Raw genomic sequence first — 27,578 nt, forward strand, 5'->3', positions numbered from 1 at the left:
TTTTACTTTTAACCCCAAACATAAAATGAGGAGCGGAAGAGATCGACACGCCGAAATTCCGACGGAAAAATTCAGAATCATGAAAGCGATAGAACCAAACGAAAACGATCGCATTTTGGACCTATAAAGCCATCAACGTTGTTCAAATCTTCAATCATAAGCACTGTTTCTTTAAGTCAATTTTCCGATTAAACCCGAAACCCACTTCTCTATTTCTCCGCTGAATTACTTTCTATCCGTTTTGTTCAATAATTCTGTCGTTTTCGAATGAGATATCCGATCGTCGGCGGCGATCGGAGATGTTCTTCGCCGGTGGTACTGGATACGGATTTTTTAGCAGAGGAGATTGATGGTGAGACTGATGATTCTGATGCTGATTTGGACCATTGGTCGACTGAGTCAGTAGAAGAGATAGTATTTCGTTGGTGAAGGCGTAATGAAGAAAGGGAAGGGCAGGAATCTCGGGCTTTTGCCTAATTCTTTGAAAATAATATCGTCGTGTTTGAAGACGGTGTCTACTAATGCCAGCACCGTTGCTTCCACCGTCCGCTCTGCCGGTGCTTCGGTTGCTGCTTCGATCTCCGCAGCTTCTTCTGAGGATGAGAAGGATCAGGTGTTCGTCTTCTCTTGTAACTTCTTATTGCTTTTTTTTTTTTTAGTTTATCGATGAATGAATGCTTGCTTGCTATTGGCAGTGATTCCTTGGTAATATATTGGAACATGATTTCATGGTTTCTATCGATATATATGTGTGCGTATAGTTTTCCATGAATAGCATCTAGATAAATGGAAACTACCTGCCTCGGCACTTGTTGATTTCCATTTGACCAGGATTTTGGAGTGTAGTAGTAAACAAAGGGCGGATAAGCCGGAAAATGTTTAGGGGATGGTTGGTGGAGGCCTGAGAAAAATGGGAAATTATACTTTTTATCTGCTCCTCAGGCTCTCACTAAAAATAGAGTATTGGATTCCCCTTTTTTTTTATGTGTGAGAAATTACATTTGTAGCTACTCTCTTTTTTTCCTTTGGTGAGAAACAGCCATTTCGTTGATGAAAATGATATCTTCTAAAAAGGGATACTATTTGTGGAAATAGAAGAAGGGGGATAATTTTAGATTTCTTCAAAACGAAGAATTCCAAAGAGGAGCAATAAAAACTGCCAAAATTTCACTTAGAAGCTTAGAAAGTTCCTCACAAGGTGAACTTCAGAAGACGACCTTATTTGAATAGGTAGGTAGTACAGCTATTTTCACATGAGCTTTAGCTGATTTTGAGGAGGAGTGAAAATGGTTTTACCCACATAAAAAGACGTTTCTAATTTTTCATTTGGTCCAGTTATAAAATTAGAAATAATTTTGAAACTTATATAAAAACACTTGAAAAAGCACCTCAAGAGCCATAATTCCAATAAGTCAGTAGCCTTCTTTTTGTGATGAACACCTCAAGGGCAAGAAACAATACCATCCTCTGCGGCTCTGCCAGTGAAGATCATGTAAACACCAAAGCTGTTAAAAACGTTCTGTTCTAACCAAATAACGGAAGTATTGAAAAATAAGTGTGCCATCTTACTATGATCTTGTACAAAGAGAGCACAGATGGTGGTTCTTCGACCTCCTTATCTTATACTACCCCCCATTCCACCTCATCTGGTGCATTAGACAAAGAGAAACATTCCAACTTTGAATTAAAGAAAGTGGTGCTTCCACCTCCTTATCAATTTAAGTTCTTACTAATATCGAAGGCATGTGATTCAGGATTTTGACTTTGCTGGACAGAGAAGTTTTCAAAACCTGCTAATCTGTAAAGTCGAGGAAACTTTGAAGCCACAGATATTTCACAATCCACGAATCAAACAAAAAGTTTACCCTAGTTCCATCTTGGCCTGAAATGTAGTTTTAGAAGAGAACAGCTGTAGAAAACCAGGGTCTCTGAGTAGAGAGTTAAAAAGAAGTTTTGTGCCCCAGTTACAACTGTCCAGCGCTAACTTTGCCAGCAACAAATTTAAACCATAAGTAATCTGTCTAAAAAAGAGAGTTATTTTTTCTGTTACTTTGTACAGTGCAGCAGGGGACTTTTTTGTCAATCCAGGAATATTTAGGGTACACAGCTTCTAGTTGGAATGTTCTTTATGAATTCTTTTGTAATCACATAGTATTTCTTTTTACAAATTTGCATTTGGGGCATTTTCTTTGATCCTTTTCGATGGAAGATATCTAATCTCCCTTGGGCCTTGCTTCTCCCTTTTGATGTAGATGTACTGTGGGGTTTTTATTTTATTTATTATTTATTATTTTTAATTTTAAAAATTAAAATTAAAATTTTTTATTATTATTATTTTAATATATAATGATGATGATGATTTATTTAACATGTGTGTGTCTGTTACCTCAAAATTCTTATTCGAAGCTTTTTCTAGTAGTTACTCTTGCCTTATAAACTATTTATGTATTTTGTTCCGACTTTGAGCAGGTAACTTGGGCTGGTTTTGACATTCTGGAAGTTGAACCATATATCATTAGGCACATTCTCTTACTTGGTTATCTGAATGGATTTCAAGTACTTGACGTGGAGGATGATTCTAACTTCAAAGAACTTGTTTCAAAGCGTGGTGGCCCTGTTTCATTCCTACAGATTCACCCTTCTCCAGCAAAGTCTGGTACTCCTCCAGCAAAGCCTGATAGGCATGATGTACTCAGAAGATCACACCCTTTATTGCTGATTGTTGCAGGAGAAGAAAGCAAGGATGTAGCTATGGGACAAAACCATAGTCCTATGGGCGTCCACCCAGGAAGTTGTGCCAACTCTCACAATGCTGTTCAGTTTTACTCCCTTAAGTCTCACTCTTATGTGCATGTTTTGAGATTCAGATCTGCTGTTTGTATGGTTAGATGCAGTTCTCAGATAGTGGCTGTGGGCCTGGCTACACAAGTAAGGACCAAAATGAATGACAACTATGGATATAGAATTGATTTCATGGTAACATCTTCTTGATGAGTATGTACTAACATAGGGAAAATGCACTTACAAAAAGTTATGATGATCTGCATTTCTATTCAAGTATTGTTCAAATGATGCACTCCCCGGAACATTTTCTCCCCCTTGTGAAATGGTAATCTGAATTAGTTTTCTAGTTTGGAAGTATGATATGAATTATTACATCAGTCAGTTGTAGGATCTATCTTATATAACTTCTTAGATTATGAACGTAATATTCCAGCATGTTGTTTATGTGAGAAACTTTCTAACTGGCTTGATGTTTGGTGGCAGATATATTGCTTCGATGCAATAACCCTTGAGGTTGTATTTAGTGTTTTGACCTCTCCAGTTCCTGAGATATCAGGACAAGGAACCACTGGAACTAATGTTGGTTATGGTCCCATGGCTGTGGGTCCGAGGTGGTTAGCATATCCTTCTGTTGGCCCAGTACCATCAACCACTGTTCCATTAAGTTCTCAATGCCTATTCCCCTCCCAAGGTGTTAATCCCTCATCATTGCCTGGCAGTGATAGGACAAAGGCTCATTATCCAGTGAAGTCTGGTAAGCAACTGGCTGCTGGAATTTTCAATTTGGGTGGTACGGGATATAAAACATGGTCCAAGTACTGTCAAGATCTAAACTTTAACAAGTATAATTTCTTGATTGAATCAAATTCAGGATGGAAAGCTGGAAGGCGTGTAGGAGTGGAAACAGATTATCCAGGGATGGTTAGTGTTTATTTTTGTGAGTCCAATGGAATATCATTACTAGAAATTTATGTTGAGGTTGATTTGAAGGTCATCTTCTAGCAACAAATTAAACCTTTAGTTTAATCTGTTCCATAAAATAGAAATCCAAGAGGGAAAAGCATTTGAAAGCATCTTGATGGTTATTTGCAGGTTGCTGTTAAAGATTTTCTTACCCGGGCTATCATAACTCAGTTTAGAGCTCACACCAGCCCAATCTCTGCGTTATGTTTTGATCCTAGTGGGACACTTCTAGTGACTGCATCGATATATGGGAATAACATCAATATCTTTCAAATCATACCGAACTCACGCAGTGGATCAAGTGGTCTAAGCTTTGACTGCAACTCTTCTCATGTCCATCTCTACAAACTGCATCGTGGAATAACATCAGCTGTTAGTACAAATGTGGTTTTCTGATGGTAGTATACTTGGTCTTCATCTTCCTGTGTTTTCAAAGTTTCTAACCTCTTCTATTTTCCTTTCTACTTATCGCAGATGATCCAGGATATTTGCTTTAGTAACTACAGTCAATGGGTGGCAATTGTTTCAGCCAAGGGGACTTGTCATGTTTTTCTCTTGTCTCCTTTTGGTGGTGAAGCTGGATTCAGAATTCTTAATTCTCAGGGTGAAGAACCATGTCTGCTTCCAGTTTTAACTTTACCCTGGTGGTCCACATCTTCACTCATGATAAATCAGCAATCTTTTCCACCCCCACCACCTGTTACTCTTTCTGTCGTCAGCAGAATTAAATACAGTAGCTTTGGATGGCTCAATACTGTAAACAATTCAGCTGGTTCAGGAAAAGGTTTTGTGCCTTCTGGTGCGGTTGCTGCCATTTTTCATAACACACTCTCTCATAATATTCAGCATGTAAACTCAAAGCCCAATTCCCTGGAGCATCTGTTGGTTTATACTCCTTCAGGTCATGTAGTTCAGCATGAACTTCTGCCTTCTTTTGGTGTCGAACCAAGTCTCCACAGTTCTAGAACCGAATCAAGTTCTTTTTTACATATGCAGGAAGATGATCTAAAGTTAAAAGTTGAACCTATTCAGTGGTGGGATGCATGTAGAAGATCAGATTATTCAGAAAGGGGGGAGTGCATCCACGACTCCTCCTCTGATGGGCAAGATGTAGCCAAAACTATTCAGAATGAACGAACAGATACCGAGGAAACTCATGAATTGGATTTCCAGGAAATAAATGATGGTTCTAGTGCAGATGAGGTTCTTAGAGTCAGAGGTCGATCTGGTATAACTCACGAGCAATCCCACTGGTTTTTATCAAATGCAGAAGTACAATTGAGCTCTGGAAGGGTACCAATTTGGCAAAACTCCAAGGTACTTCATGTACGGTAGTATTACATAAATACCTTGATACATTAATAATTTGATTTGTTCTGTTGTAGATTTATGTTATGAGTTCTCCAAGAATCAATAGTATAGCCGGTGGAGAGTTTGAAATCGAAAAAGTCCCTGTTCAAGAAATTGAAGTTAGGGAGAAGGAACTGTTACCTTGTTTTGACCATTGCCTCAGCCTCAAGTCTGGCTGCAATGACAGGTGAGTATAAGTTCTTGGTTCCAATATTTTATAGATAAATTTTGTACGGAAGTTTGGGTGTTTGGGAAGGAAGCATTTAGGTACCATAAATCTTTGTAGAATATAGGTTTCACAACATTGAATCTTGAGATCATTGAAACTGTTTTTAAGATTTACTTTTCGAATATATATATATATATATATATTAAAATATACATTTCAATTTCATTTTCTTCGAAGTTTTTACTTTTTGATGTTCTGCTCAAGTTTGATGAAACAAAATAAGTTTAAATTCTTTTTTGGTTTTTGGATTTGTTTGCTATTTCCATTTTGGTTTATATATAAATGTTAAACATCCTATCTTAGTTCTTCAATATGGCATAAAAAGTCGTTTTAGTCTTTGCCATTGATCTTTTATTAATTATTTAAAGAAAAATATATCCATTTATACTCGAACTTTGAGGGTTATATCGATTCAAACGCTGTAGTAATAATTGTATCCATTAAATTCTGGACTTTCTTAAGTATATCCACCATTTGCTACATTCTGCTTGGATAAACAAGTATGTGACTTTTAATCTTATCAATTTAAACTTTCATATGTAAATCAATTTAGACTCTCTATTAAGATTCTTTTTGAAGATTGTCCATGCATTAGTTTTACTCGTCCATTTTATTAATCTAGCATTTGAAGAAGTCTAGACACGGATAAGGATTGAATGAATGAGCGATTTTTAAATATTATTTTAATAAAGGGTCTAAAATGTTGGTACTGTTATCCCTTCTTTGTAGTGAACTTCTGCTTATGGAAGGTTTCTTTTTATAAATATATTATTGACTGTTTGGTTATATGTCGTGTGAATTCAGAGGCCTTCTCTTGGGAAGATGCATCAGTCCTACTTCTTCTGAGATCTATCAGTCTGAGGTCAAAGTTACTGAAGAAATCGTTGTTATTTGTCACTCCAAACCTGCCTCACTTAGCTCCACAGAGAGCTCAGATGGAGGTAAGTAATAACAATCTCCTTTAACTTATCGATGGCTTTGGACTGTTTAAAATCAACATTGCTACCATTTGTTAGTTGGCTTCCTTACTATTAGTTTATTGAAGAGAACTGTGCAAATCCATTTGTAAATTCCTAACTGGGATTGACGATGTCTCAAAACCCTTTTATGTACATATTTTGGTTACTCTAAAAAGTTGCTTATGTGCGTTCGAGCATGGTTCCTATACTTTACTTTTAACATCATGAAGGTTCGTCAAGAAGGATGGAAAGTTTTATTGATTTTGATCAAGCAAGCTGCGAGAAGTCTTGTACTCCTCTTTGTCAACATTTAAATGAGATGTACTGGGAAAAAAGAGCTACCGAGTCTTTCACAACCCCAAAATCCTCAAATATTCTAGTCGAAGGTTCGAGGATTGATGGTTCCCCTTGTGATTTACACTTCTCAAACAGCGACTTCGGTTTCCCTTCCATTGAACAAGTTTCATCCAAAACACCGCCTTTCAACGAAGGTGCAACTAACATTTCCATTTCAAGCCATGTGAAATTGAATCATACACTCTTGTTGTCAACAGTGCTAACTTGGAAATTGCAGTTACTTTTGAACACATTTGCCAGGAGGAACCCTGCAAGGTACTGGAGGCTAATGTTGGTTGCCAAGATATAAATGACATTTCAACCGATCATGTTGACAGTGTCGAGTATGAAAACATATGTAGCGATGAGAATGACAAAATATTTGGTGACATGTTCACCTCTTCTGAAGAAGGTTGAACCCTGAAACCTTTGTGTTACCTATTGAGATCAACTTTCCATTCTTTCATATTTATCACTACTTGATTTCTTTTGGCAGGGTGATACATTGATAAAATTTGTAGCTCTTATTGTGGTCAAAGGGTGCTAAATAAATATCATACCCAGCCACATCTACCCAAGTATGTGATTCTCTCTCTTTCTCTCTCTCTCTCTCTCTTGTATAGATCTTGTGAATAAAATCTCTGGAATATGTGAAAGTTCCATCCCTTAATGGTGGTTTTCATAACTGTTTCTGATGAAATAATATGAAAAATATGTCCATACTTGTAAAGTGTTTGGCTTGAAAGATCACACTGTATTCTATTTGTAAAAGAATTCCCAAAGGTGTATAAAAGTTACTTCTATTGTTGGAAAAGGAATGAATTTTCATTATATTTTTATATGAAGTGGTTTCCTTTTTTTTCTTCAATTTTTTGTTTTTTTTCCAATTAATATGTTCTTTAGGATTTTAGGGGTTAAGAAAGGGTTCCACTTTTCCTATCTTAACTGGTAATCTCATTAGGACCTATCAATTTCATGTATGGGATGGATATGATTTACTTTTTGAGGTAGAGCAAAAGTTATAGTTGTTATGGCTACTTTTGTTGTTAGTATTTAATGTGATGATTGCATAATTCAAATTTTATGGTGCACAATTATTTATGATATTAAAATTCTATAAATTTCTATACAATTTTAGTGGGTTTCATGTGAGATTATTATTTTTGCTACTACTTTGGTTATTTAGTAGTTGCTACTCACTTGTCATATTAAAATTCTCAAGTTTCTGGTGGGATTAATCAGAATAGGCTATCACTTAATTGCAGAGAACAAAAAGAAAATCAATTACAATAAAATATAGTCACCAATATAGGGCATTTTCATATAAAGGATAGTGAACCAAAATATTTACTAAATATTGCAAATTTTTGGTAGACATTGATAAATATTGATTAACTTTGAAATTGTAGGAACAAAGGAGTTTTTGTCATCATATGAACCTCTTCTAGTAGTTAAGATAACTAATTAAGATTGAATATTGTCATTGACTAATTGTGATTTATATTCTTGAGAATTTTATTGAACTATTAAGACTAAATTCCAACTTTAACACTCTAACAACTAAATTCTTTAAATTATAAGAATCAAATTTTTAATCAAACCATATAAATAACCATTAAATATGAAAAGAATAATACTTATCAAAGACTAATTTGTTTCACTGTATATATTAAAGTATAAATCAAAAGAAGGCTTCTTTAATAAGCTTATATGAATCTAACTTAATTCATCTCTATAAAATATTAATTACTACAAAAGCATGTGTATAATCTATAATATATTGATAAATATTTCAACGTTGGAATATTGACTTTAAAAAAAGTATAATTCTTTTAACTGCTAATAAATAATATTTCAATGTTGGTTGAAAATTTGTTGCACCAAGATAACAACAACGTTATTGACAAGAGGTTCAAATAATGTTAAAGTGAGTAGAAAGTTGGTAAAGTTTTAGCATTTCTTAAACATTTAGGATTAATACTAAATTGTTGGAATCCAGGAATCTCTATGTGATTAATAGTTGTGATAAGCATGAAACTCTAATTAAACTATCAACTAATGAGTCTAATGTCTACAGGTTGAAGTTACTAATTTTGTATTTGAGGTAGAGTTGTAAGATGAAATATCTCGATAATTGTAAAAAATAGATTGAGAGAGAAAGATGAAGTATATCGAATGGACGTGAGAAATAGAAAAATATGGAAAAATTAAGTTACTCAATAAATGTGTAACGACGAGAGGTTTTATTATTGAAATTGAGTTGTTACACAAACTTAAGAAGACATGTGGACCAACGCCCCTTAAGGGAAGAGTATGTTGGATGGTGCACGTGGTGTAGAACCTCTAATTAATTGTTAAAATGTTAATGTCTCAATTTTACAGAAATGTCATTCTCACTGTATATATTTTTTCAAAAAAAAGTATAAAAATCAGAAATTTACAATAATTTTAGTAATAAATGAATTATTTTAGATTTTTGAATATCTAATTACTTGTTTTTTTGTGTTGACAATTCTTTTACTAATGAAAATATCAATTTATCTCTTACGTCGATATCGAATAGTGGAAATGGAACGTAGAAGTATGATGAAAATATTGAAAATCCGATAACAATTTAATATCATTGTATATTTGTATGCCACAAAGTCTAAGTTGAAGCAATTATCAACTAGAAGGAGAAAAAAAAAATGTAACCAACCTAAAGCTAAAGTTTCCATTAAAACATTTATTAATAATTTAGAAGAACGAACTACCCTCAACAAGATGCCCCGAAAATTAAATTTTTGAAGAAGCTTATCCGTTGCTTTTCTAAAAGTTTTGAGTTGTACATATATTATTAAACTTACTCGACATTTATGGTCTTTATGATAATTTAGTTGTTACACTTTAGTAAGTAAAAACATAATTTTTATATTATATTTGTTACAACTTAATCTTTATAGTAAATTTTTTTAATAATTTTTATATATATAGATCAATAAAGATCAAATTGTTTTTCTAAACTACAAATAATAAATTATTACACCATAAAAATTGACATCCAATTTTGATAGAAGATTTCATGATAAACTAAGTTAGAAAGAAAAGAAAAATAGAATAACTCATCAATTTAACAAAGTTAAAAGGTCTACGGTTCAAATTTCTCCCATCTCGTTTATACTAGTGAAAACATAACTCAAGAAACATCCTCGAGGATGGTAAAAAGTACCATAGATATATATTTAGAATCCTCAAACCTTCCAATTGTCTACCAAAAAAATTTCAAAAAAGAAACATATTATCTACAAAATCCCAAAGGAAAAGACAACAAAGACTCCTAAACCCTAAATCCCAAAGGAAAAGACAAGAAAAACTCCTCTACGACCGTTTACACCGTACAACTTACATGAACATCCGACGTGGCAGATCCTGTTAGGCTTACAACTGTCACTGTCACATCCCAAAGTGCATTTTCGCGTGACTATTATAACTTAACGTCGTCAAGTCCACGTCAACTAAAAGTTCACGGCCGTCACGCTTTATGACCTCTCTGTCTCTTCTTCCCCAACCAAACCACCCTCTCAAGCACGTGACCGCTGTCTCAAAAGCCAATAACCTCTCCTCCAAACCTCCCGCCTCGGACTCCCCAAAGTAGGCTCGGACAACCGTTTGACTCCGAACCTAAACAAAAACAAAAACATGTATTTATAATTAACAAACAAACAAATAAATAAATAAATATTCCGCCATTGAAGAAAAAGAAGAAGAGAGAAAGCGTTTCTTGTTTTGTAGAAACTGAGAGAGGCTCTGGATTATAGTCATTGAATCTTCTCTAAGAAGCTTTTGAAGTTCTTCCCTAAAGCAAATACAGTACAGTGATTAGAGATTTTAATCCTTTTCTTTTTTTTTTGGTTTGAAGATTCTGTGATCTTTTCTCTGTTTGCGTCTCTTTGAAGCTAATCGATCTCGCGGGTTTTGGAGTTTTTCGTTTTTGATCTTTCTTTTTTGCAGGTTTCCACCATTAATTTAGAGGTTTCTCACGAGATATCTTCCCTTTTTTCAACCTCTTTTGTTTTGTTTCTCACGGGAAAGAGTTCTTAAAGTATACAGTTGATTGCACTATATATAATTGTATTGTGTTTGTGCTGTTTTGTTACTATCTCTCAGAGCTTGCTGCTGCTGCTCTAATGGCGGAAGAGAAGAAACAGAGGGATTTGAGTATGAGGATGAGAATGGGAATGAGGAGTTTTGTTGTCATTTTGTGGTGTTTGGTGCAATGCTGTTGGTTTTCTGATGCGATTTTGGATCCGATTGATTTTTTGGCTCTTCAATCGATACGGAAGGGTTTAGAGGATTTGCCTGGCTCTAATTTCTTCGCCTCTTGGGATTTCACTGCTGATCCTTGTAATTTCGCCGGTGTTTTTTGTGATTCTGACAAGGTTGTTGCCCTAAACCTAGGGGATCCGCGTGCTGATTCACCTGGTTTGGTTGGCCGGATTGATTCTGCCATTGGTAAGCTCTCTTCACTCACGGAGTTCACCATTGTTCCTGGTCGAGTATTTGGAGCTTTGCCGCAGTCTCTCTTCCAACTGAAGAATCTTCGTTTTCTCGCTATCAGCCGGAACTTCATCAATGGTGCTCTTCCGGCGAATCTCGGTGAGCTTCGGAGCTTGAGGACATTGGACCTCAGTTACAATCAACTCAGCGGAGAAATTCCTCGCTCAATCGGAACGATTACGGAGTTGTCTAATGTCATCCTTTGCCATAATCGTCTCACAGGTTCAGTTCCTATGTTTCCGTTCCGTAGCCTTAATCGCCTTGATCTGAAGCACAATAATCTCACCGGACCTCTTTCCCCGGACTCTCTTCCTCCTTCTCTCCAATACCTCTCTCTCTCATGGAACCGCCTCAACGGTCCTGTCTTTCGCCTCCTCAGCCGCCTTGACCAGTTAAACTACCTCGACCTCAGCCTAAACCAGTTCACCGGAACCATTCCAACTCAGATCTTCAGTTTCCCGATCGTCAACCTCCAGTTGCAACGGAACTTCTTCACCGGTCCAATCCAACCGGTTGACCAAGTGGCAATCCCGACCGTCGATCTCAGCTACAACCGTCTCTCCGGTCCAGTATCCCCAATGTTCTCCACCGTACAGAATCTGTACCTGAACAACAACCGTTTCACTGGCGAAGTTCCAAACAGCCTCGTGGATCGTTTGTTGGCTGCGAATATTCAAACTCTGTATTTGCAACACAACTTTCTTACGAGAATCGCGATCAATCCGGCGGCGGAGATTCCTCTGAGTAGTTCATTGTGCTTGCAGTACAACTGTATGGTGCCGCCGATACAGACGCCATGTCCGGAGAAGGCCGGCAACCAGAAGACGAGGCCGATGGAGCAGTGCGGCGAATGGAGAGGGTGAAATCTGGAAATTCACATACTCTCTATCTACTCTACAAGAGAAGGAAGGGCGTAAGTGGAAGAAAGTAATTAAAAGTGAAACAAAGAAAAAAGGATTTTTTTTTTTATTTTAATTTTTAATTTTTTTGTTAAGAAAATATAGTTTTGGAAAATTAATTAATTGATAAATAATAATAATATACAAATCGGGGGGAAGGAATGTTGTATTATTATTTACTTTTTTAAAAAGATATTCGTTTAGTTGTTTGTGTTTAGTATTTATTTTGAGGGATAAAAGAAAAGAAATAAGAATAGTGTTATTTATGTAATTGCCTTGGAGAAGAAAGCTATCTATGTTTCTTCAATTATAAATTTATATGTATACACTCCATTTATTTCTATTCCTTCATTCATTTTTCTTACATTTCTATTTCCACTATTCTCCTTTTTTTTTTCCTTTATAATAATCTAATTAAAAGTATAATAACTTATTTAAAAATTTACAAATATAATAAAATCTTTTTATCGATAACTCTACAAATTTAGAGTTGACTTTTTTAGATTTGTACTGTAATCTCATCTTTTATTTATGTTTGTTTTTTTAGATTTGTTATTAAAATTGAGAGTATAAAGATTAAATTCTTAATTGAAATAATATGAATATTAAAAATGACTTTTTTAAATAACAAAACTTTTAAAAATATTTACAAATATTGATATCACAATATGATAGATTAGGATGGATTATTATCTATATCCGATGGACACGAAGAGTAGTCTATCGTAATCCATGATATTATATTTGAAAATAGTCCCTTCTAGAAAACAAATTCTTGATTTAACTTTTTTCTCTTCTTCTTTTAGTTCAAAAAAATAAAGAAGAGAAGATTTGAATAAAAGAATATTTAATGCTTTGATTTATCCATATGTCTTGACGATACTTAAATCTTGATTTCATTATAGAAAGGTTAAGATTGAATATCTCCTAACTTCATTAATTAAATTGATAGTTTAGCGAAAATTTAGGCTAAAAATGTGTTATAATAGAATGATATTAAATGGGTCGAAAGTCGGAAAAAAAAATATATGATTCTGTTGTGAGGATGAAGCCATGTAACAACTTAAACAAGAAGAGATTAGGTAGAGATAATTAAACCACATGTGAATTATAAAGAGATATCACAAAGTGTAAGATATAAGTCATCATCTAACAAAATATTATTAAGCAATATTTGTTTGCATGGTCACACCTTTAGTAAACTTCATTCAATGTCTTTTGTTTTTTCCCTATAACTTTACAACCCAAAAATTAATAAAAGAAAAAGTTAATAAACTAAACCTCTTGTTCCCATCAATATAATATATCCAAAAACTTTAGTTGTTTTTCCTAAAATGAACCCTTTAATTTAATTGTTAGCAATTTCAGAGAGACAAACTTTGGGTGCTCTTAATTCTTAGCCCTTCATGGGAGACAAAAACTTTCATTTACCTCTCTCTCTATACAAAATTTTGACAAGTTGGCTAATAAATGAGTGCCAAAGACTTCTTTGGATGAGGAAATCAAAGCATCCTTTAAATGAAATTAAGGTGGTAGAGAGAGATAATCAGGGCTTTTGTCTTGCCCTTCCTATTTTATTTTATTTTAGTTTAGTTTGTTTATGTTAAATTACGTATTAGATTTTTCTTTTTAAGATGGATTACAAATACAGTCACAAACGGATTTAGTATAGGTTCAAGGACTTGAGCTCCTCGACTTTATTGTCTTTATATAATATATATAAAGAAAACTATTTAACTTTTGATGTTTATAGTTAGCTTAGTGGTTATTGTCAGTCCAGTTTCAACTCAGATTCAAATCTTACCTATATAGCTGTCAAAGTTTAAATATCGGTCTATCATTGATAGAAGTCTATCTCTGATAAAATTTGTAATATTTGCAATATTTTAAAAATGTTGTTATAATTTGATTTGTTGTCCATTATAAATATTCTTAATTTTAAGGTTTTTGTTTAATAGACTTGAATTTTGAATTTTGAATTTCCTATATACGGATCCTAAGATTTCATGTAGTATAATAGATCTATAAATTCTCAATTTCGTGACAAAAAAAAAAAAAGAAAACTAAAAGAATTTTTTAAATTTCATAGATCTAGTAAGACAAGCCCAACAATTTAGGAACTAAATTGTAATTTAATTAACCAAAAAATATTCTCTTAGTAATAGAAAAAATTTCTTCTTGTCAATAAAAACAATCAAATGTGTCTTTTAAACAAAAAAGATAAAGGCTAGAAGTTACACGAAAAATTCAGTGGAACTATGTCTAGATGAGTAAGAACAAAAATAAATTTGAATATATTTTAACGAATCAAAACGTCATTTACCTCCCTAGCATGGGGTTAGAGACATTGTCTTTTCCCCTCCTTGGTAGAATTATGACCATCTAAAAAGAAGGCTAAGGGAGGAAAAGGCTTGAAGTTCAACAAGAGGCATAATTATTAAGGGAAGATTTTTTAATCACTTACAAAGTGAAAACTACTTTATCTTTTATGCATATTTATGTATGTTGAATTATTATTCAAAGGGTTGTTAATAATTTACCAAAGTTTCTTCCACAAGTAGGATTAGTGGGCCATATTTTTATTATTAAATAAATAGCTTAATGTTTCACTAAAAAAAATGTATGTTACCTAAGTAGGGGCTCTCATAGTTTTATGCTTCCCCTCAGCTTTCTTCAAAATGCTTTCCTCCAAAAGTTCTCTTCTCTACTCATCATTATCATCTCCATGAAGAGAAAAATGGTCATTTTGCAATAAGGTTATGTTGGAAATTGGGGTTTAAAAAGCAAAAGTTGGGCTTCAAGAAATCCTCATTTTCATTTTGAACTACTTTAAGCCTTGTTTGACTCCAACTTCAACTTGGTTCTCAAAATAAATTTCTATTTTTTGAAATTACAATTGGTTGCCTCTCGAATTTTGTTATTGTTTGTTATCATTGTGGATTCATCCTTAGGTCCACTTTTGGAGCCGACTTGCATCAAAGATCTTAATAAATGGTGTATCGGAAGCCTATCACACTCTGACGCCTAAGTTAGTACATGAAGTGTATAGTTCAGCTAAACGAAGTAAAGTTAGGGTAATCAAATAAGACTATTTATAGGTTCTTTCTTCTAACACTCGTCTCTAATTACGTGTAATGCCAAAGATGAAGTTGTTTCTTACCCTTGAGGTTGTAGGGTGTGAGACGAAGCGCAACTATTTTTTTATTTACTACTTGGTATATATATTTATCAAGTCCATAGGTCAGCACAAACTTCGAGATACTAACTTGTTCTTTTTGGAGTGTACATTCTCCTATGTCTCTTCCTAATATTGGCTCGTAGAGTTGAGTCTTACTTTGAAGAACCCTCGCTTGAATATATTGTGGTAATTTTTTCAATAAAAAATCGTGTTGACTTTCATTCCATCTAATTTTTCAAAACAATTAGATATATAATAAATATATAGTATGATGGGGTTAATATAATTTCAATCCAATTCAACGAAATTTTCGATAACAACTTTATAAAGGAAATTGCTTATTTCTTATGTTTTTGCTTTCTATAAAAGGCTTGTCAAAATCACAATAATTGCTTTCGAAACAATTTTCGAGATCAACTTTTGTGTTTACTTTCAAAAGTATAATTGAATGGACTCATTTTCTAAAGAAAACATAAAACCAAAAACTAAAATAGTCGAAAGAATAACGATGTAAGTTATCGTGCTGAAAATTATTGCACCATCAAACCACACCAAATCCAAGTTCGTGACATTTTTTTCTTTGACATCTTCACTATCTTTGGGATAAATATTTCTCAACGTAGAAACAAGAAGATGGAAATATAAATAATGCATTCATGAGGATCTTGAGCCCCAAAAAGGTGTATTGGTAATGAGTATTGCTTTGCTTTCACAAGAAATTGAAAGCAAAATGCAAATAATTGGTTAGTAAGTTTGGTATGTTCAGTCATTATATTATTAGATTTCATATTTCAAGTAGGACTTGGACCAACTACTTTCAATTATTTCTCTGATTCAAGAATAAATAGTGTCACCAAACTCAATAATGTGTCTTTTAGCAAGAAAAGACTATGTTTTTTCTTGAATTCAACTTGGAGTGCCTTTGATGTAAAGTTAAAAACGAGTGTCCTGCGTACATGTTACGTGATAGGAGGCCTAGCTAGATTGACATTTGAAGCTCAGGACCCTACTCGACTGACATATAAAAAGTAATAGTGGTTGTAGCACGAGTTTGTTTCCTGTTGAAAACTTGGCTAACCTTGAATGAACCCAGACCTCTAGGACACTATCTACCAGTAAAACAATCAACCCTGAGTAGGAAAATTTTAAGATACTATTTTAAAACAATTGTGAATTTGAGGTAAACTGGGGTATTACTAAAACTGTCCCTAAGGATGAATGGAAAATCAAGAAATCTCTTAAAAGTCGTAACCCAGCTATGATTCTATAAATCTTTCTTTTGAAGAAATCATTCCGCTTACTTACCCATCTATATAAATTTAAGAAGTCAGTGAAATGTAAGTTTAATTATAAATAATGTCCCTATAGTTCCGAAAAAAAATAAAATTTAGTCTCTATAGTTGGATAGAACTTCATGAATAGTCTCTATAATTTGAAAAAATTCTCATACATAATCTCCGCTATAAGAACTCTTTACGAAGGTTTTATCAACTCATAAAGACTAAATTCTAGTTATAAACCAAGGAACTAAGCTCCAACCCTACCTTGGGACCAAATTTTCAATACAACCTAAAATGTAACAAAATCTCACACAAAATCTTACTTAAGGGGGTGGCACTGGAAGAAGCAAGAGCAATAAAAAGATGTCCCTACTCTAAGAGGTAAAAAAAGGCTAGAATTAAGAAAATACTGATGCTATGCACTTTTCATCATTTTGTTGAACATTATTATACACTATATATATCATCATTTTGTTGAACATTATTATACACTATATATATCATATTATTCACATAGATTACAGACAGAAACATGATATCAAAGATTCGTTTCAAGTAGGAATGACAAAATATTGCATCCGCGAGAGATTAAAAAGCATACTAAATACTAATTGCATCTTATTTTTGACAGTAAGATAGGATGCATGCATCCCATTGCAAGACTATTTTGCCAAGCTATAAAGGACAGGAAAGAGCTTGGCTTACAATTTTCTATAGCAGTCTTCAATAGAAATGTCGTCTGCGGACCCTCTTCTTGTTCGGAGGAGTTGGTGCTTCACCGCTGCCTGGAAATTCCCATTTGACTACATCCCCATCCCATGAAGAGCTTACAAGCATTGGATATTGAGGGTGCCAGCTACAGTCTCTTACAGGTGATTTATGATGCTTGAGTGTTGCAACTAGAACTCCAGTCAACTGCAAGGATATACAAACAAGAGAGATGGTGCAAAAATAAGAATAATAAGATACATGGTATACAATTTGTCGAGGACCAGAAAAATACCCAATTCTGCCTATGATTGCATTTTTCTATGACCAGGAATCCCCAATTTCGGTTTATTGAGTGGGAAAGAAATGTTAGCCACTGCCTAAGTTTACATCTGATGACTGATGGTTTGATAATATTATCAATCACAGTATCTCAGGTAAATAGTCAACCACTAAATTAAGTTCTAAATGGATAGGTTAGTGTATGTATACTCTTTACTCTTTAGTTTTTAATACATAATGTCAACTATCGTTCTCACATGTGAGCTTGGAAATTTATGCAATACTTAAAATGGAGAAAACTATTGATACTAGTTCAAGAGAAATAACATTCCAAGAATTTGAGCACACGATCCTTGCTCCAATACCCCGGGTAAATGAATACTGAACTCAACAGCTTAGCTAATATTTAAATTGATGGTGAATTTAATATTTCCAATATTTGCTCAACACACTCTTCACCTGTGTTCACCACAATAACCACGAGTGCTTAAGTAATTCCCTCACTTGTGTTCAGCATAATTACCACCAAGTGAGCTAACTAACAAGGAGTTACATGAACTTTTAGCTAAACCAGTGATTCAGCTATGGCCCGTACCCTAGAAAATCAGCAAGAGATTTCAACGAAGGCAATAGACTCAGTCCACAAGCCAAGAAAGTTTTGAACAGCAAATGAAAATATTGTTAAATGGAAATCAAAAGAAGCAGTATTGAAATATAAAAGAAAAAGAAATACAACAATTTCCAATATCCGGGATAACAAGGAAACTAATAGGAATGCTATTATGGTTATTATTGGGGTATTAAGGGAATATCAGTAATTACTCATTAGCCAGAGTTTGTTAAGAGAGTTTTGTTAAAAATAGGGTGGGCTAGAAGGTTGAAGGAAGGCAATTGTTCCATTGAATTAGAGCTTGAGTGATGTTTAGAGAGGGAGGGTCCAAGTACCTCAAATTACATGGTTTATCTTTTATATTCCATCAAAAGAATGTTGCATCAAATGTTAGGTTTTATCATAATTTTCTATTAAGGATCCCAAATTAGAAAGATGGAGAGATCTCACAATCCTTATAATCCTTATAAGATGGTTACTTCTCCCATTAGAGATAGAACTTCAAGTTATCTATTCTAATAAGGTATCAAAGTTTATGGAGCCCAAACAAGGACTCAGTCTAAAAAATATTTGGGATCCGATTCAAGAGTGGTGAACACAAAGAGGTACCATCTTGAGGAATATGATGAGGATCCTACATTGAGAAAACCGAGACCTCACATCCTTTAAAAGGTACAAGGTTGACTCTTTCCGTTGCCAATTGATCTTTAGATGGAACCCCACTTTTATCTATTGTAGCATCAGAGTTGTATTTGAAAGGAAAAAGAAAGCTATCATGTCCATTCGTTGTCAGATGAAACCTCATGTTTCTCTAATGTAGTATCAGTAGGGTTCCGTAAAAAAACAATAGAACCCAATCTCAAATGTTAAACACAAAGAGACGCCATCTTTGGGGCATGTTGAGGATCATGCATTGAACAAATGGGGAGGTTTTACTATCATTATTAGATACCTAAGTTAATCCTATCAATTGGTTTTGAAATGAAACTTCATGTTTGTCCATTGCCTCCCCTTTGAGCATTCTCACAAACACTATTAAACCATCACCTATTTTCCTCCCCACCGCCAACTCACTCCTACCGTGTTTATACTCTAAAGAATTACCTCCCATGGCACTCCCAACATGGTAGTACCAAAAATTAATTTTTCCAAGTGTGCAATTGGACTAATATTCTTATTTTATCTTTTCAAGGAGGGTCGGAACTATAAATAAAATGATTCCCAAGCTCCAACTTCAACTTGAAACCTCAAGTGAAAATAAGATTCATACGACCTTAATTGAATAGGATTTGTTCTACAGGTTGTATGACTGTCCTTGAGTTCTAAAGTGAATAAGATGCATAAAAACAAATATCAAGTGACTTACCAAATCATAGATATAAACACAAGAATTGTGAGACCCAGTGTAGATGTACTTCTGACCGGTGCTGCAATGATGAAAAATAGACAAGAATCAACGTATAGACAGTCTCAACAATTACTCGATGTATCTAACTGGATAAATAGTATTTTGAATTCACAATAAAATAAGGTCTATTGAAAAATCAAGCAAAGTAGGGAAATGAAGCCGATAACAAATAAAATTAATGGAGGTTAGCTACTTCCCTTGAAACAAAGCTTAAATAGCATAGCACAAACTGCTGCTAGCGCAAAACTTCACAGGCAATATTTTTATTCAGGAGAGCAAATAGTTAATGTTTCTCAGTCATACTACGCAAGGCAGACATAGGAACTCCCCCTCCTATGAATTCCCAAACTATTAGTCAAGGATCTCTTAAAACTATAAATATGCAGTTGCAGACACAAAAGCTCACCTATATTCCGGGGAGAAATAACAACGAATAAGTGTTCGCAGGACTGAATGACCCTTGTACGTAGCAACGGATCGATCACGTGGATGCATCAAATTTTTTGCATGGGGTGGATAATCCATCCACCTGTAGTCCCAATCATAATTTCTAGGCCTATTGTAGCTGGAACAAAAAGGACGGTTTTTCATCAATGAAAAGAGTTTCCCTTTTAGGAAAGATACGATACTATAATTAATCTTTAGAGATTCACGATAGCTAGTTGGTAGTTGATGTTTATTTTTTCACATCATGAAACTAAGCTTAGTTTCCTACCGTCAGACGAGAGGTAAAGAGCCAGAATAAGTAATAAGAAAATGTACAAATACAGTGTATATTTAGAGAGTACCGAAACAGTACATACTGAGTAGCATTGTTGGACATCTTTCTGATATCCCAAAGTTTGATGGTCTGGTCTTTACCATTGGAAATTAAATATCGACCATCCCCACGACTATCAATGAATGTGATACCTTCTACATGTCCTTCTAGAATCCCTGCAGCCTTCCCTTTAGATATAAAGCAGCGTCTGTCCCACACCTACAGTCATATATCTATCCTTTTAATCCTTGGAAAAGAGCACATTTCCCAAACATGAAATCCTCAAGCTCACACACTTTCAGGATTAGCAAATAGTTAGTTGCCTTAGGTGATTAAAACCATTGGGTTCAACTAATTCCTAAGTAACAGAAAAACCGATGTTGCAAGGCCAAAAATCATTCCTCCAGGATTCATGCAAAAAGAAAAAAAGTCGGAAAACTATTAAATAATGGAAAAAACACTCTTGAACTTCCTTCTAAACTAAAGTGGTCAATCTTTGGCAAAAATAGCGAAATATCCTTAAAGTTGAAGGGGATTTGTACCTTACAGAAAGTATCATCACTTCCGGAATAAACCAGATGTCCAGTTTCATCAGCAAAACATACAGTATTCACATCAGACTGTGCACCCAACAAGAGAAAACTTAGAATGCCAAGAAAAGTTATTGTCAAATAATCAACAGAAACCTCAGCTGGTGCATCATATGCAAAGATTTTCACCACGGTTATGTTTAATACAACAAGATGATAAAGTGAAGAACAAAATGATATTTTTCGAAATAAAATACAAGACGAATAAGAGGCTAGGTGCAAGAGAAAGAGAGTTAATATATTAACCAGTTGGAATCCTCTTGAAGTTACAGTAACCAATTCTTTGTCTGCTTCAGAAAGGTTCTAGCCTATAAAATGCTATGTTAGCACATCTTGCAGGTTACAAAAGGTCAGTAGTTGTTGGGGGGAAATAGTTAAGATGCTTTAAAATTAAAACAGAAAAAAATGAAGTAGAAAGGAAAATGAAGAAAAAAAATATACTTTTCTGCATCAATATTTAAAATAAAGAAAGGCTTTTAGAAACTATTCCAAAAAACACTTTGGGAATACACAAGAAGCTGTTAGGCCCCCTATTATTCACACATACAAACGCAGGGGCAGAAAAGGTAATATCCACGTGACAGCTTAACCTACGAGAATTATGGAAAGAATATCTGCTGTGGTACCCACGGGTTGGTATGGGAGTATATAAGGAATGTTTTTGTGATTGCTGAAGGCTAGGTCATTTTTAGAGAAAAGTTGCAGAAGCTTTTGAGGAGAAGGCCAGCATTCTCGAATTAGCTGGAGTGTCTTTCTTTTGTCTTTACTGATTTCTTGCTGTTATTATGTACTGTGGTATTCTCTGTTTTGAGGATACTATATGAACTTGATCTTCTACTATATTTCTATCAATATATAAATACAGAGTACTGCTCTGTTTCTCTATTGTCTTGTTGGGATTTTACTGAGTGGCAGGTGTTGGGTCCTAACAGAAGCTTCCATCATAAACATGTTTCTAACCATGTACCACAAAGACCAAAGTAATTTGGAAAATTACATAAATACAGTATCAGATATTCAAATTAGACACACAATGTTGACAAATGGGATGAAAACTGTCAGCCATATCACCAATCATCAAATCATCTCACAACCAGGCATTACAAGCTATGCTTTAGCCATCACTTGTTGATAAAATCATAAAATCCGCTACAATATTGTGAATCAAAATGTAATGACTGAGAAATAGATTTGAAAAGTCATTTCTTCACTAGGTGAGACCAGGAAATTGTCTTCTTTAATTGTCTATTAGTAAAGGGAAAAAGGAATTTGGGCTGCTGATTTTTTGTTGATGTCGTCCTGTAAGAAAGAGTCTTGTAATTAAGCAGTAGTTGGAATATAGAACTTAAGTACAACTAAAATCTCGCAATTATTTGCAAGATATAACTTTTCTGCATAAATTTAAGGTCAAGTAGCCTATCAGGTTACCTTTAGAAAGCTCGAAGTACATGTACCTTAAACAATACAGTCAAAAAATAGATAATTCAAAGAGCAAGTGAGAACAAACCAATCTACTCTTTCTTCTTTTTCTTTTTTTTTTCTAACAATTCTATATCATAGATTCTTATGGATATAAGAATTGCAACAGTTTGAATCATTAGAATGTCTAAAGTTCTTGTTCTTTCCTCTTTTTTTCTTTGCATGCATCTCAAACAATAAAGCAAAATATTGGAAAATATTTACAGACATATGAAGCATACTGGGTAAAGACAAGATAATGATGAAGAAAAACATTACTCGGTGAGCCAAAATTCGAAGAGAAAGCTTATTAGTTTCAAGATCATAGACATATATTGAATCGTCGCTACTTCCAGCAACAAGTTCTCGTCCATCTGTTGAAAATTTCACAGAGAAGATTCCAAAAGAATCTCTTCCATCACCATGTGCACAGAAATCCAACCCCTCATGAACCTCCTGCATTATTCATAATACAAAAGTGAAGAAAGCAAATTGATATAGAGAAAAGGGGAAATCAATATGACAAAAAATCCAGATTTCCAATAATCTTCGTCAAATAGATTAAAACATACTATTTGTAACCTTCTCAAGGAGGAATTTTCAAGAGCCAAAAGGTAGGAAGGTGGATGAGTTCAGGCCAAAACCATGAGACTTGAATTTCCATAGTTTTATAGCGTAGCTAAATGAGTCTGCCATGAGGCAACATGCTCTCTTTGTTCCATTTTATGACATCTAACAATTTATTTTTGTACAAGAAATTAACATGAGCAAGATTAGTTGACTTATTAGGCTTGGTACAAGCACCATAGACTTACCACCCATATAATTACAATACCAATAAGATTGCACGTTCAAAATTTTCCAATAGTCTTAAGAATATCAATAAGTAATCAGATAGTTGAGAGATACCAACATGCAACAACTAAAGTAGACTTTCGTTGTTGTCTTCATTTTGTAGTTAGGATACTCTCAAACTTTCCCATGTGCATTAGGTAAACAGTTGAAACATGGAGAATCACAATCAATAAAACAAAAGGACGGACAAAGATCTATATCATTTCATAATACGAGTTTAACATCAAGAAAAACTACAATTGAATAAATCGTATCGGTAACTGAATTCCAAATTTCAGCAAAACCCATACCGTAACATTTGCAAGAGACTCCGTTTCAGCAGATGTCACATTAACAATGTGGATGATCGGTGACATGCTGGCATAGACCTAAAACAACAACGCCAATAAATTAGATAACTCGAAGACAAAGCTATATTCAATCCACATTCAGATATCATCCACTCATATAACTGAACTCTATTACAATAGAATAATAAATGCATCCTAAAACAACAAAAGTATGTGCACCAACCATCACAAAGGAGTAGTTCCCATTTTATCTCAAAGATGGAGTTGCATTCTTAAAATGTGGAGCTGAATAACAACATAACTACGTCTAATCCAATACAAGGATACCAAAATTAATTGAATTTCAAGTGTTTTCTGAAAAATACACTGAAAAAGAATATAATTCCCTTTAACTAATATTAGCAAATAATTTGAACTGCAAAAACAGAAAAACCCTGCTCCATCGTGATTTTATGCTACTATAATTTGGAAATGCACAGGATCATTTAGTGGGGTTTCAGTGTATTGCTAAGAAACAAGGTTTTCAACCCAATCACAAACTACCAAAATACCGTCATCTTGAATGTTGTTAATGGTCGGGCTAGTTTATCTATCAAAATTAACCAAATAAAATAGAAAAAAACCTTAGCAACCCAACAGTAACATGTAAAGACATACAGGAAGATTTTCTTCAAGGTTATTTGATAATTCAAGCACAATAATCTACTAAGTAAGACATGTAACATATTATCCCCACATAATGTCAGATAATAACCAACAAACTATTTTATGATGTCACAGTGTCACAAAAACAGAAACCTAAAAACTTAAAACAGGTATAATTTATCAAGTAAGCACTTACAAGGAAACGCTGGTCAGGAGAAAGTGACGTATCAGTGATTGTCCACCGCAAACTTTTTGCAAGAATGTTCTTTTGAACTTTCCACCCACTATCCACATTATATATTCTAATGTGACTCCCCTGCCAACAAATGTCCTTGTAAGTAGTTAGTTATAATACAAAGTAATAATCTCCCAAGAGCCAATTTTTCAACAGAGAAAATAAAGGCAGTACAAGGAATCAAGGATTAGGCACATTAATGATTTAACACATTTTAAGAACTGAAAACAGGAAGGGGATAATATCGATAGTAATACCTGTAAAAAAAAAATTAAAGAGAGAAAGGGAGAGAGAGAAAGAAAGAGCTGCAAAGCAAAATTTCTTCACCATGACCATACAGAACAAATTTTATCAGAAGCCACAAAGAAAATTCGCATAATTACTTTTTTATACAACGGTTGCACCGAGGTACCTGAAATCCTGCGACAAATAGGGAACCATCTGATGAAAACTGCGAGACATATGCTCGGCTAGTCATTTGATCCACAAGCCATGGACCATTAACAGGCAAATATCTGCTTAAAACGTGACAGCAATCTCCAGCTGAGAACCTCCCCTTTCCTGAGTAGTTACACTCCCGACCTGCCAACATTTTTACAGGTGAAATATATACCTCCGGCTTCCCAGGCAGTACTTGACTTAAATGTGCACTTGGTCCTGATTTCATTCTAGTGAGCTGAGCAATTTCATCATCTAAATTATTCAAAGGTTTATTCGACACTTGACCTTCACCCGATGCACTGGTACTCATGTCGCCATCACAGTCAGAACCAATTTCTAGCCTACTCAAAGCATAACCCATGTCACCAATGATGGCCCAGCTGGGAATACCATACATTTTAGTTCAATAACACCCTGTAATATGTTGATTACTACACTCGTAAGACTTTAGATTCACCTTCATCTGAACCCCAACTTCATTCCATGACTGGTTTCCTACAAACCAAACGTTCCACAACCCAGAAAAAAGAAAACACAGATGCTCAATTAAGAAATTTCCGGAAAATTCATTAAAAAAGAAACAACAACAAACAAAAAAAACGAAATCAAAGCCTAATCAGGTCCCATAAAAATAACCCATATCCCCAAATCCCAATGGCTAACTTCAATCATATGCATATGGGTAATTTACATCCATAATCCATCCCCTAGATTGACATTCTTCACTCTAGGAAATGAATTTATCCATACAAGTTCAATTAATCAAAAGTCATGCATATAACTCGGAAGGAGGAAGAGAGGAAAGAAAGTCTAACCTGTGTGGTGGGAAAGATGGAGAATTTTTGTGAAGAGAATATCAGTTCATCAGTTGAAATTCATATGGGAATTGGATAAGGAGTGGAGTTTGGTTGTGGGTTATGAAGGAAATGGTTAGGTGCGGTGTGGACGATTAATAACTCTCCGTTTCTCGTGTTTGAAGAAGCGCTTGGTAAGTCGGGATTTTGTCTCCCAGCACTTAAAAGAAAGCGCTTTTGTGAGTTTTAACTTTCTATTTTGGTATCGGTTACGTTCTATCCATTTGCTTTTCCTCTCTCAGATTTTCTATTTCCTTTTCCGAAGTTTCATACCATTCTATTCCGAGCGTCAATCAATCAAAGGTTTAAAATGTGAAGGTTGATGGACATGGAAATGTCAATTTTTATTTCAATATCTAGTGTGGATAATTCTTAATTGATCTTCAAGTGTTTCGATAAAATTAAAAAAAAAAACTTTCATTCTTACGCACTACAAAAGTCTAATATATACATCCGTCGAACAGTTAGAAATAACGTATTTCTTTTAGTACAACAACTGCAAAATGGTGGTCGAAACCCCTATCTCTAGAAAGATAGACTATGCAAATACCACTAAGTCAAGCATATCCATTGTCAGAAAAATTGTTGTAAATAAAAATTTTGTTGAAAATGATAAAATTATTGAAAATATTTATAAATATGGTAAAATTTCATGGTATATTAGTGATAGTCGCTGATAAATATCTATTTGTGTCTATCATTCTTCTCGATGATAGATGATAATAATATCGATATCTATTAGTGATATTTTGATATTTTGTTATATTTGTAAATATTTTGATTTATTTTATTAAAAACAACGCTTATTATTACTTAAATTATACTTTCATTGCGGACATTTTATTTCATCTTTTTCAGTGTTCCGTCAACTTTTTGACAATATAATGGAAAATTCTATTAACCTATTTATGTTGTTGTAAAGTATAACCATGGAGCCATGAGTAAATGGTGGTGGAAATATTGATAGGCGGGCAAAAATTTAATACCTAATAGGACAAAAGCTAACTATTTGGAGAGGTTCACGATATCATTTGTTGATGATACAATGTTTTGATATCATATTCAATAATTATTATTAACCAAGAAATATATAGATTTTCAAATCAAACTCATCCTGTAATGATTAAGAGACAACCACATTGTCATATAACATTAATCGAGGAAAGAAATATGTTAGTAGCAAAATTCAAATTCAAACATTTTATTGTTCGTAAACAAAGCAAAGCCAAAATATATACTTACAATTTTAGTGATATACAATATTTTGGTGCCATTTTGAAAATGAAAACATGAGGTCTAAGTTAAACCTAAAAGTAATAACCATCGCCATCTCTTTAAGGTAAAAAGGAGTGGAAGAGATATGTCCACAAGTCAACCTCAATGAACTCCCAAATCCCAAAAAGGAAATTTCATGTTTATCAGATTTTTTTTCTTTCACATAAAAACATAATTTAAATTGGGATCGAAATAAGTTATTAAATGTTTAATTTAAAAAATAAGTAAGTTTTAGAAAGAAATTTGAGTTCAATCATAAAAAATATTTAAATAAAAGTGATTATTAAATATATTTAAAATAACATAACTTATGATATTTACATTTATTTGGTGAAATTAATGTATAAATTTTAATTAATTGTGATATATTAATGATATTCAAATAAACAAATGCAATTTCATTAGTAGATATAATTATGAAGTCCACATTTTATAAGCTTGTTATGATGTAGGAATATCTCAACCACAAAACAAAACAAAAAATAGTTAAATGTATACAATTATGTATTGTCACAAAATTAATGCTCAAATAGAGACATTTACAACCTCACAAAACATATATTTGAGTTTGTTTTATGAAATTAACCATATAAGTCTTAACAATTATTTTAAAAGATACAGTAATATAAAATTAAGCCTTAATTAGACACTTA

The 27,578-nt window shown here is 33.8% G+C and overlaps 3 protein-coding genes across 11 annotated transcripts; 2 read left to right on the forward strand and 1 right to left on the reverse strand.

Annotated features, from left to right (window-relative positions):
* Positions 1–43: 43 nt before the first annotated feature.
* Positions 44–7,435, forward strand: LOC103492880 (autophagy-related protein 18g). Of its 5 annotated transcripts, XM_051086866.1 has the most exons (12): positions 46–613; positions 2,470–2,656; positions 2,729–2,976; positions 3,268–3,538; positions 3,656–3,705; positions 3,877–4,119; positions 4,222–5,064; positions 5,133–5,284; positions 6,131–6,267; positions 6,516–6,776; positions 6,860–7,033; positions 7,118–7,435. In XM_051086866.1, exons 1-12 carry the CDS (start codon positions 437–439, stop codon positions 7,120–7,122), a joined length of 2,748 nt encoding a protein of 915 aa, XP_050942823.1. In that variant the 5' UTR covers positions 46–436; the 3' UTR covers positions 7,123–7,435. The 5 variants fall into 5 exon arrangements, 4 of the variants coding, with proteins under 4 accessions (XP_050942823.1, XP_050942815.1, XP_050942819.1 ...); XM_051086862.1 differs by having other exon boundaries at positions 47–613; positions 2,470–2,976; XM_051086865.1 differs by having other exon boundaries at positions 47–613; positions 2,470–2,928.
* Positions 7,436–10,140: 2,705 nt separating this feature from the next.
* On the forward strand, positions 10,141–12,407 carry LOC103492713 (LRR receptor-like serine/threonine-protein kinase ER1). The gene is made up of 2 exons (XM_008453190.3): positions 10,141–10,632; positions 10,768–12,407. The coding sequence occupies exon 2, from the start codon at positions 10,788–10,790 to the stop codon at positions 12,018–12,020; it is 1,233 nt and encodes a 410-aa protein (XP_008451412.1). The 5' UTR covers positions 10,141–10,632; positions 10,768–10,787; the 3' UTR covers positions 12,021–12,407.
* A 4,539-nt stretch (positions 12,408–16,946) lies between these two features.
* Positions 16,947–25,918, reverse strand: LOC103492712 (LEC14B homolog). 5 transcript variants are annotated; one of them, XM_051086892.1, is made up of 12 exons: positions 25,612–25,863; positions 25,254–25,291; positions 25,082–25,176; positions 24,768–24,937; positions 24,317–24,436; positions 23,476–23,553; positions 22,610–22,786; positions 20,825–20,902; positions 20,326–20,501; positions 19,929–20,087; positions 19,481–19,541; positions 16,947–17,429 (listed from the first exon to the last, which is right to left on the reverse strand). In XM_051086892.1, exons 3-12 carry the CDS (start codon positions 25,155–25,157, stop codon positions 17,238–17,240), a joined length of 1,287 nt encoding a protein of 428 aa, XP_050942849.1. In that variant the 5' UTR covers positions 25,158–25,176; positions 25,254–25,291; positions 25,612–25,863; the 3' UTR covers positions 16,947–17,237. The 5 variants fall into 5 exon arrangements, with proteins under 5 accessions (XP_050942849.1, XP_050942842.1, XP_050942845.1 ...); XM_051086885.1 differs by having other exon boundaries at positions 24,768–25,176; positions 25,612–25,918; XM_051086888.1 differs by having other exon boundaries at positions 25,082–25,291; positions 25,612–25,866.
* Between the last annotated feature and the right edge of the window lie 1,660 nt (positions 25,919–27,578).

Source organism: Cucumis melo, chromosome 1 (genome assembly GCF_025177605.1).
Source record: "Cucumis melo cultivar AY chromosome 1, USDA_Cmelo_AY_1.0, whole genome shotgun sequence".
In the NCBI taxonomy this organism is placed as follows: Eukaryota; Viridiplantae; Streptophyta; class Magnoliopsida; order Cucurbitales; family Cucurbitaceae; genus Cucumis; species Cucumis melo.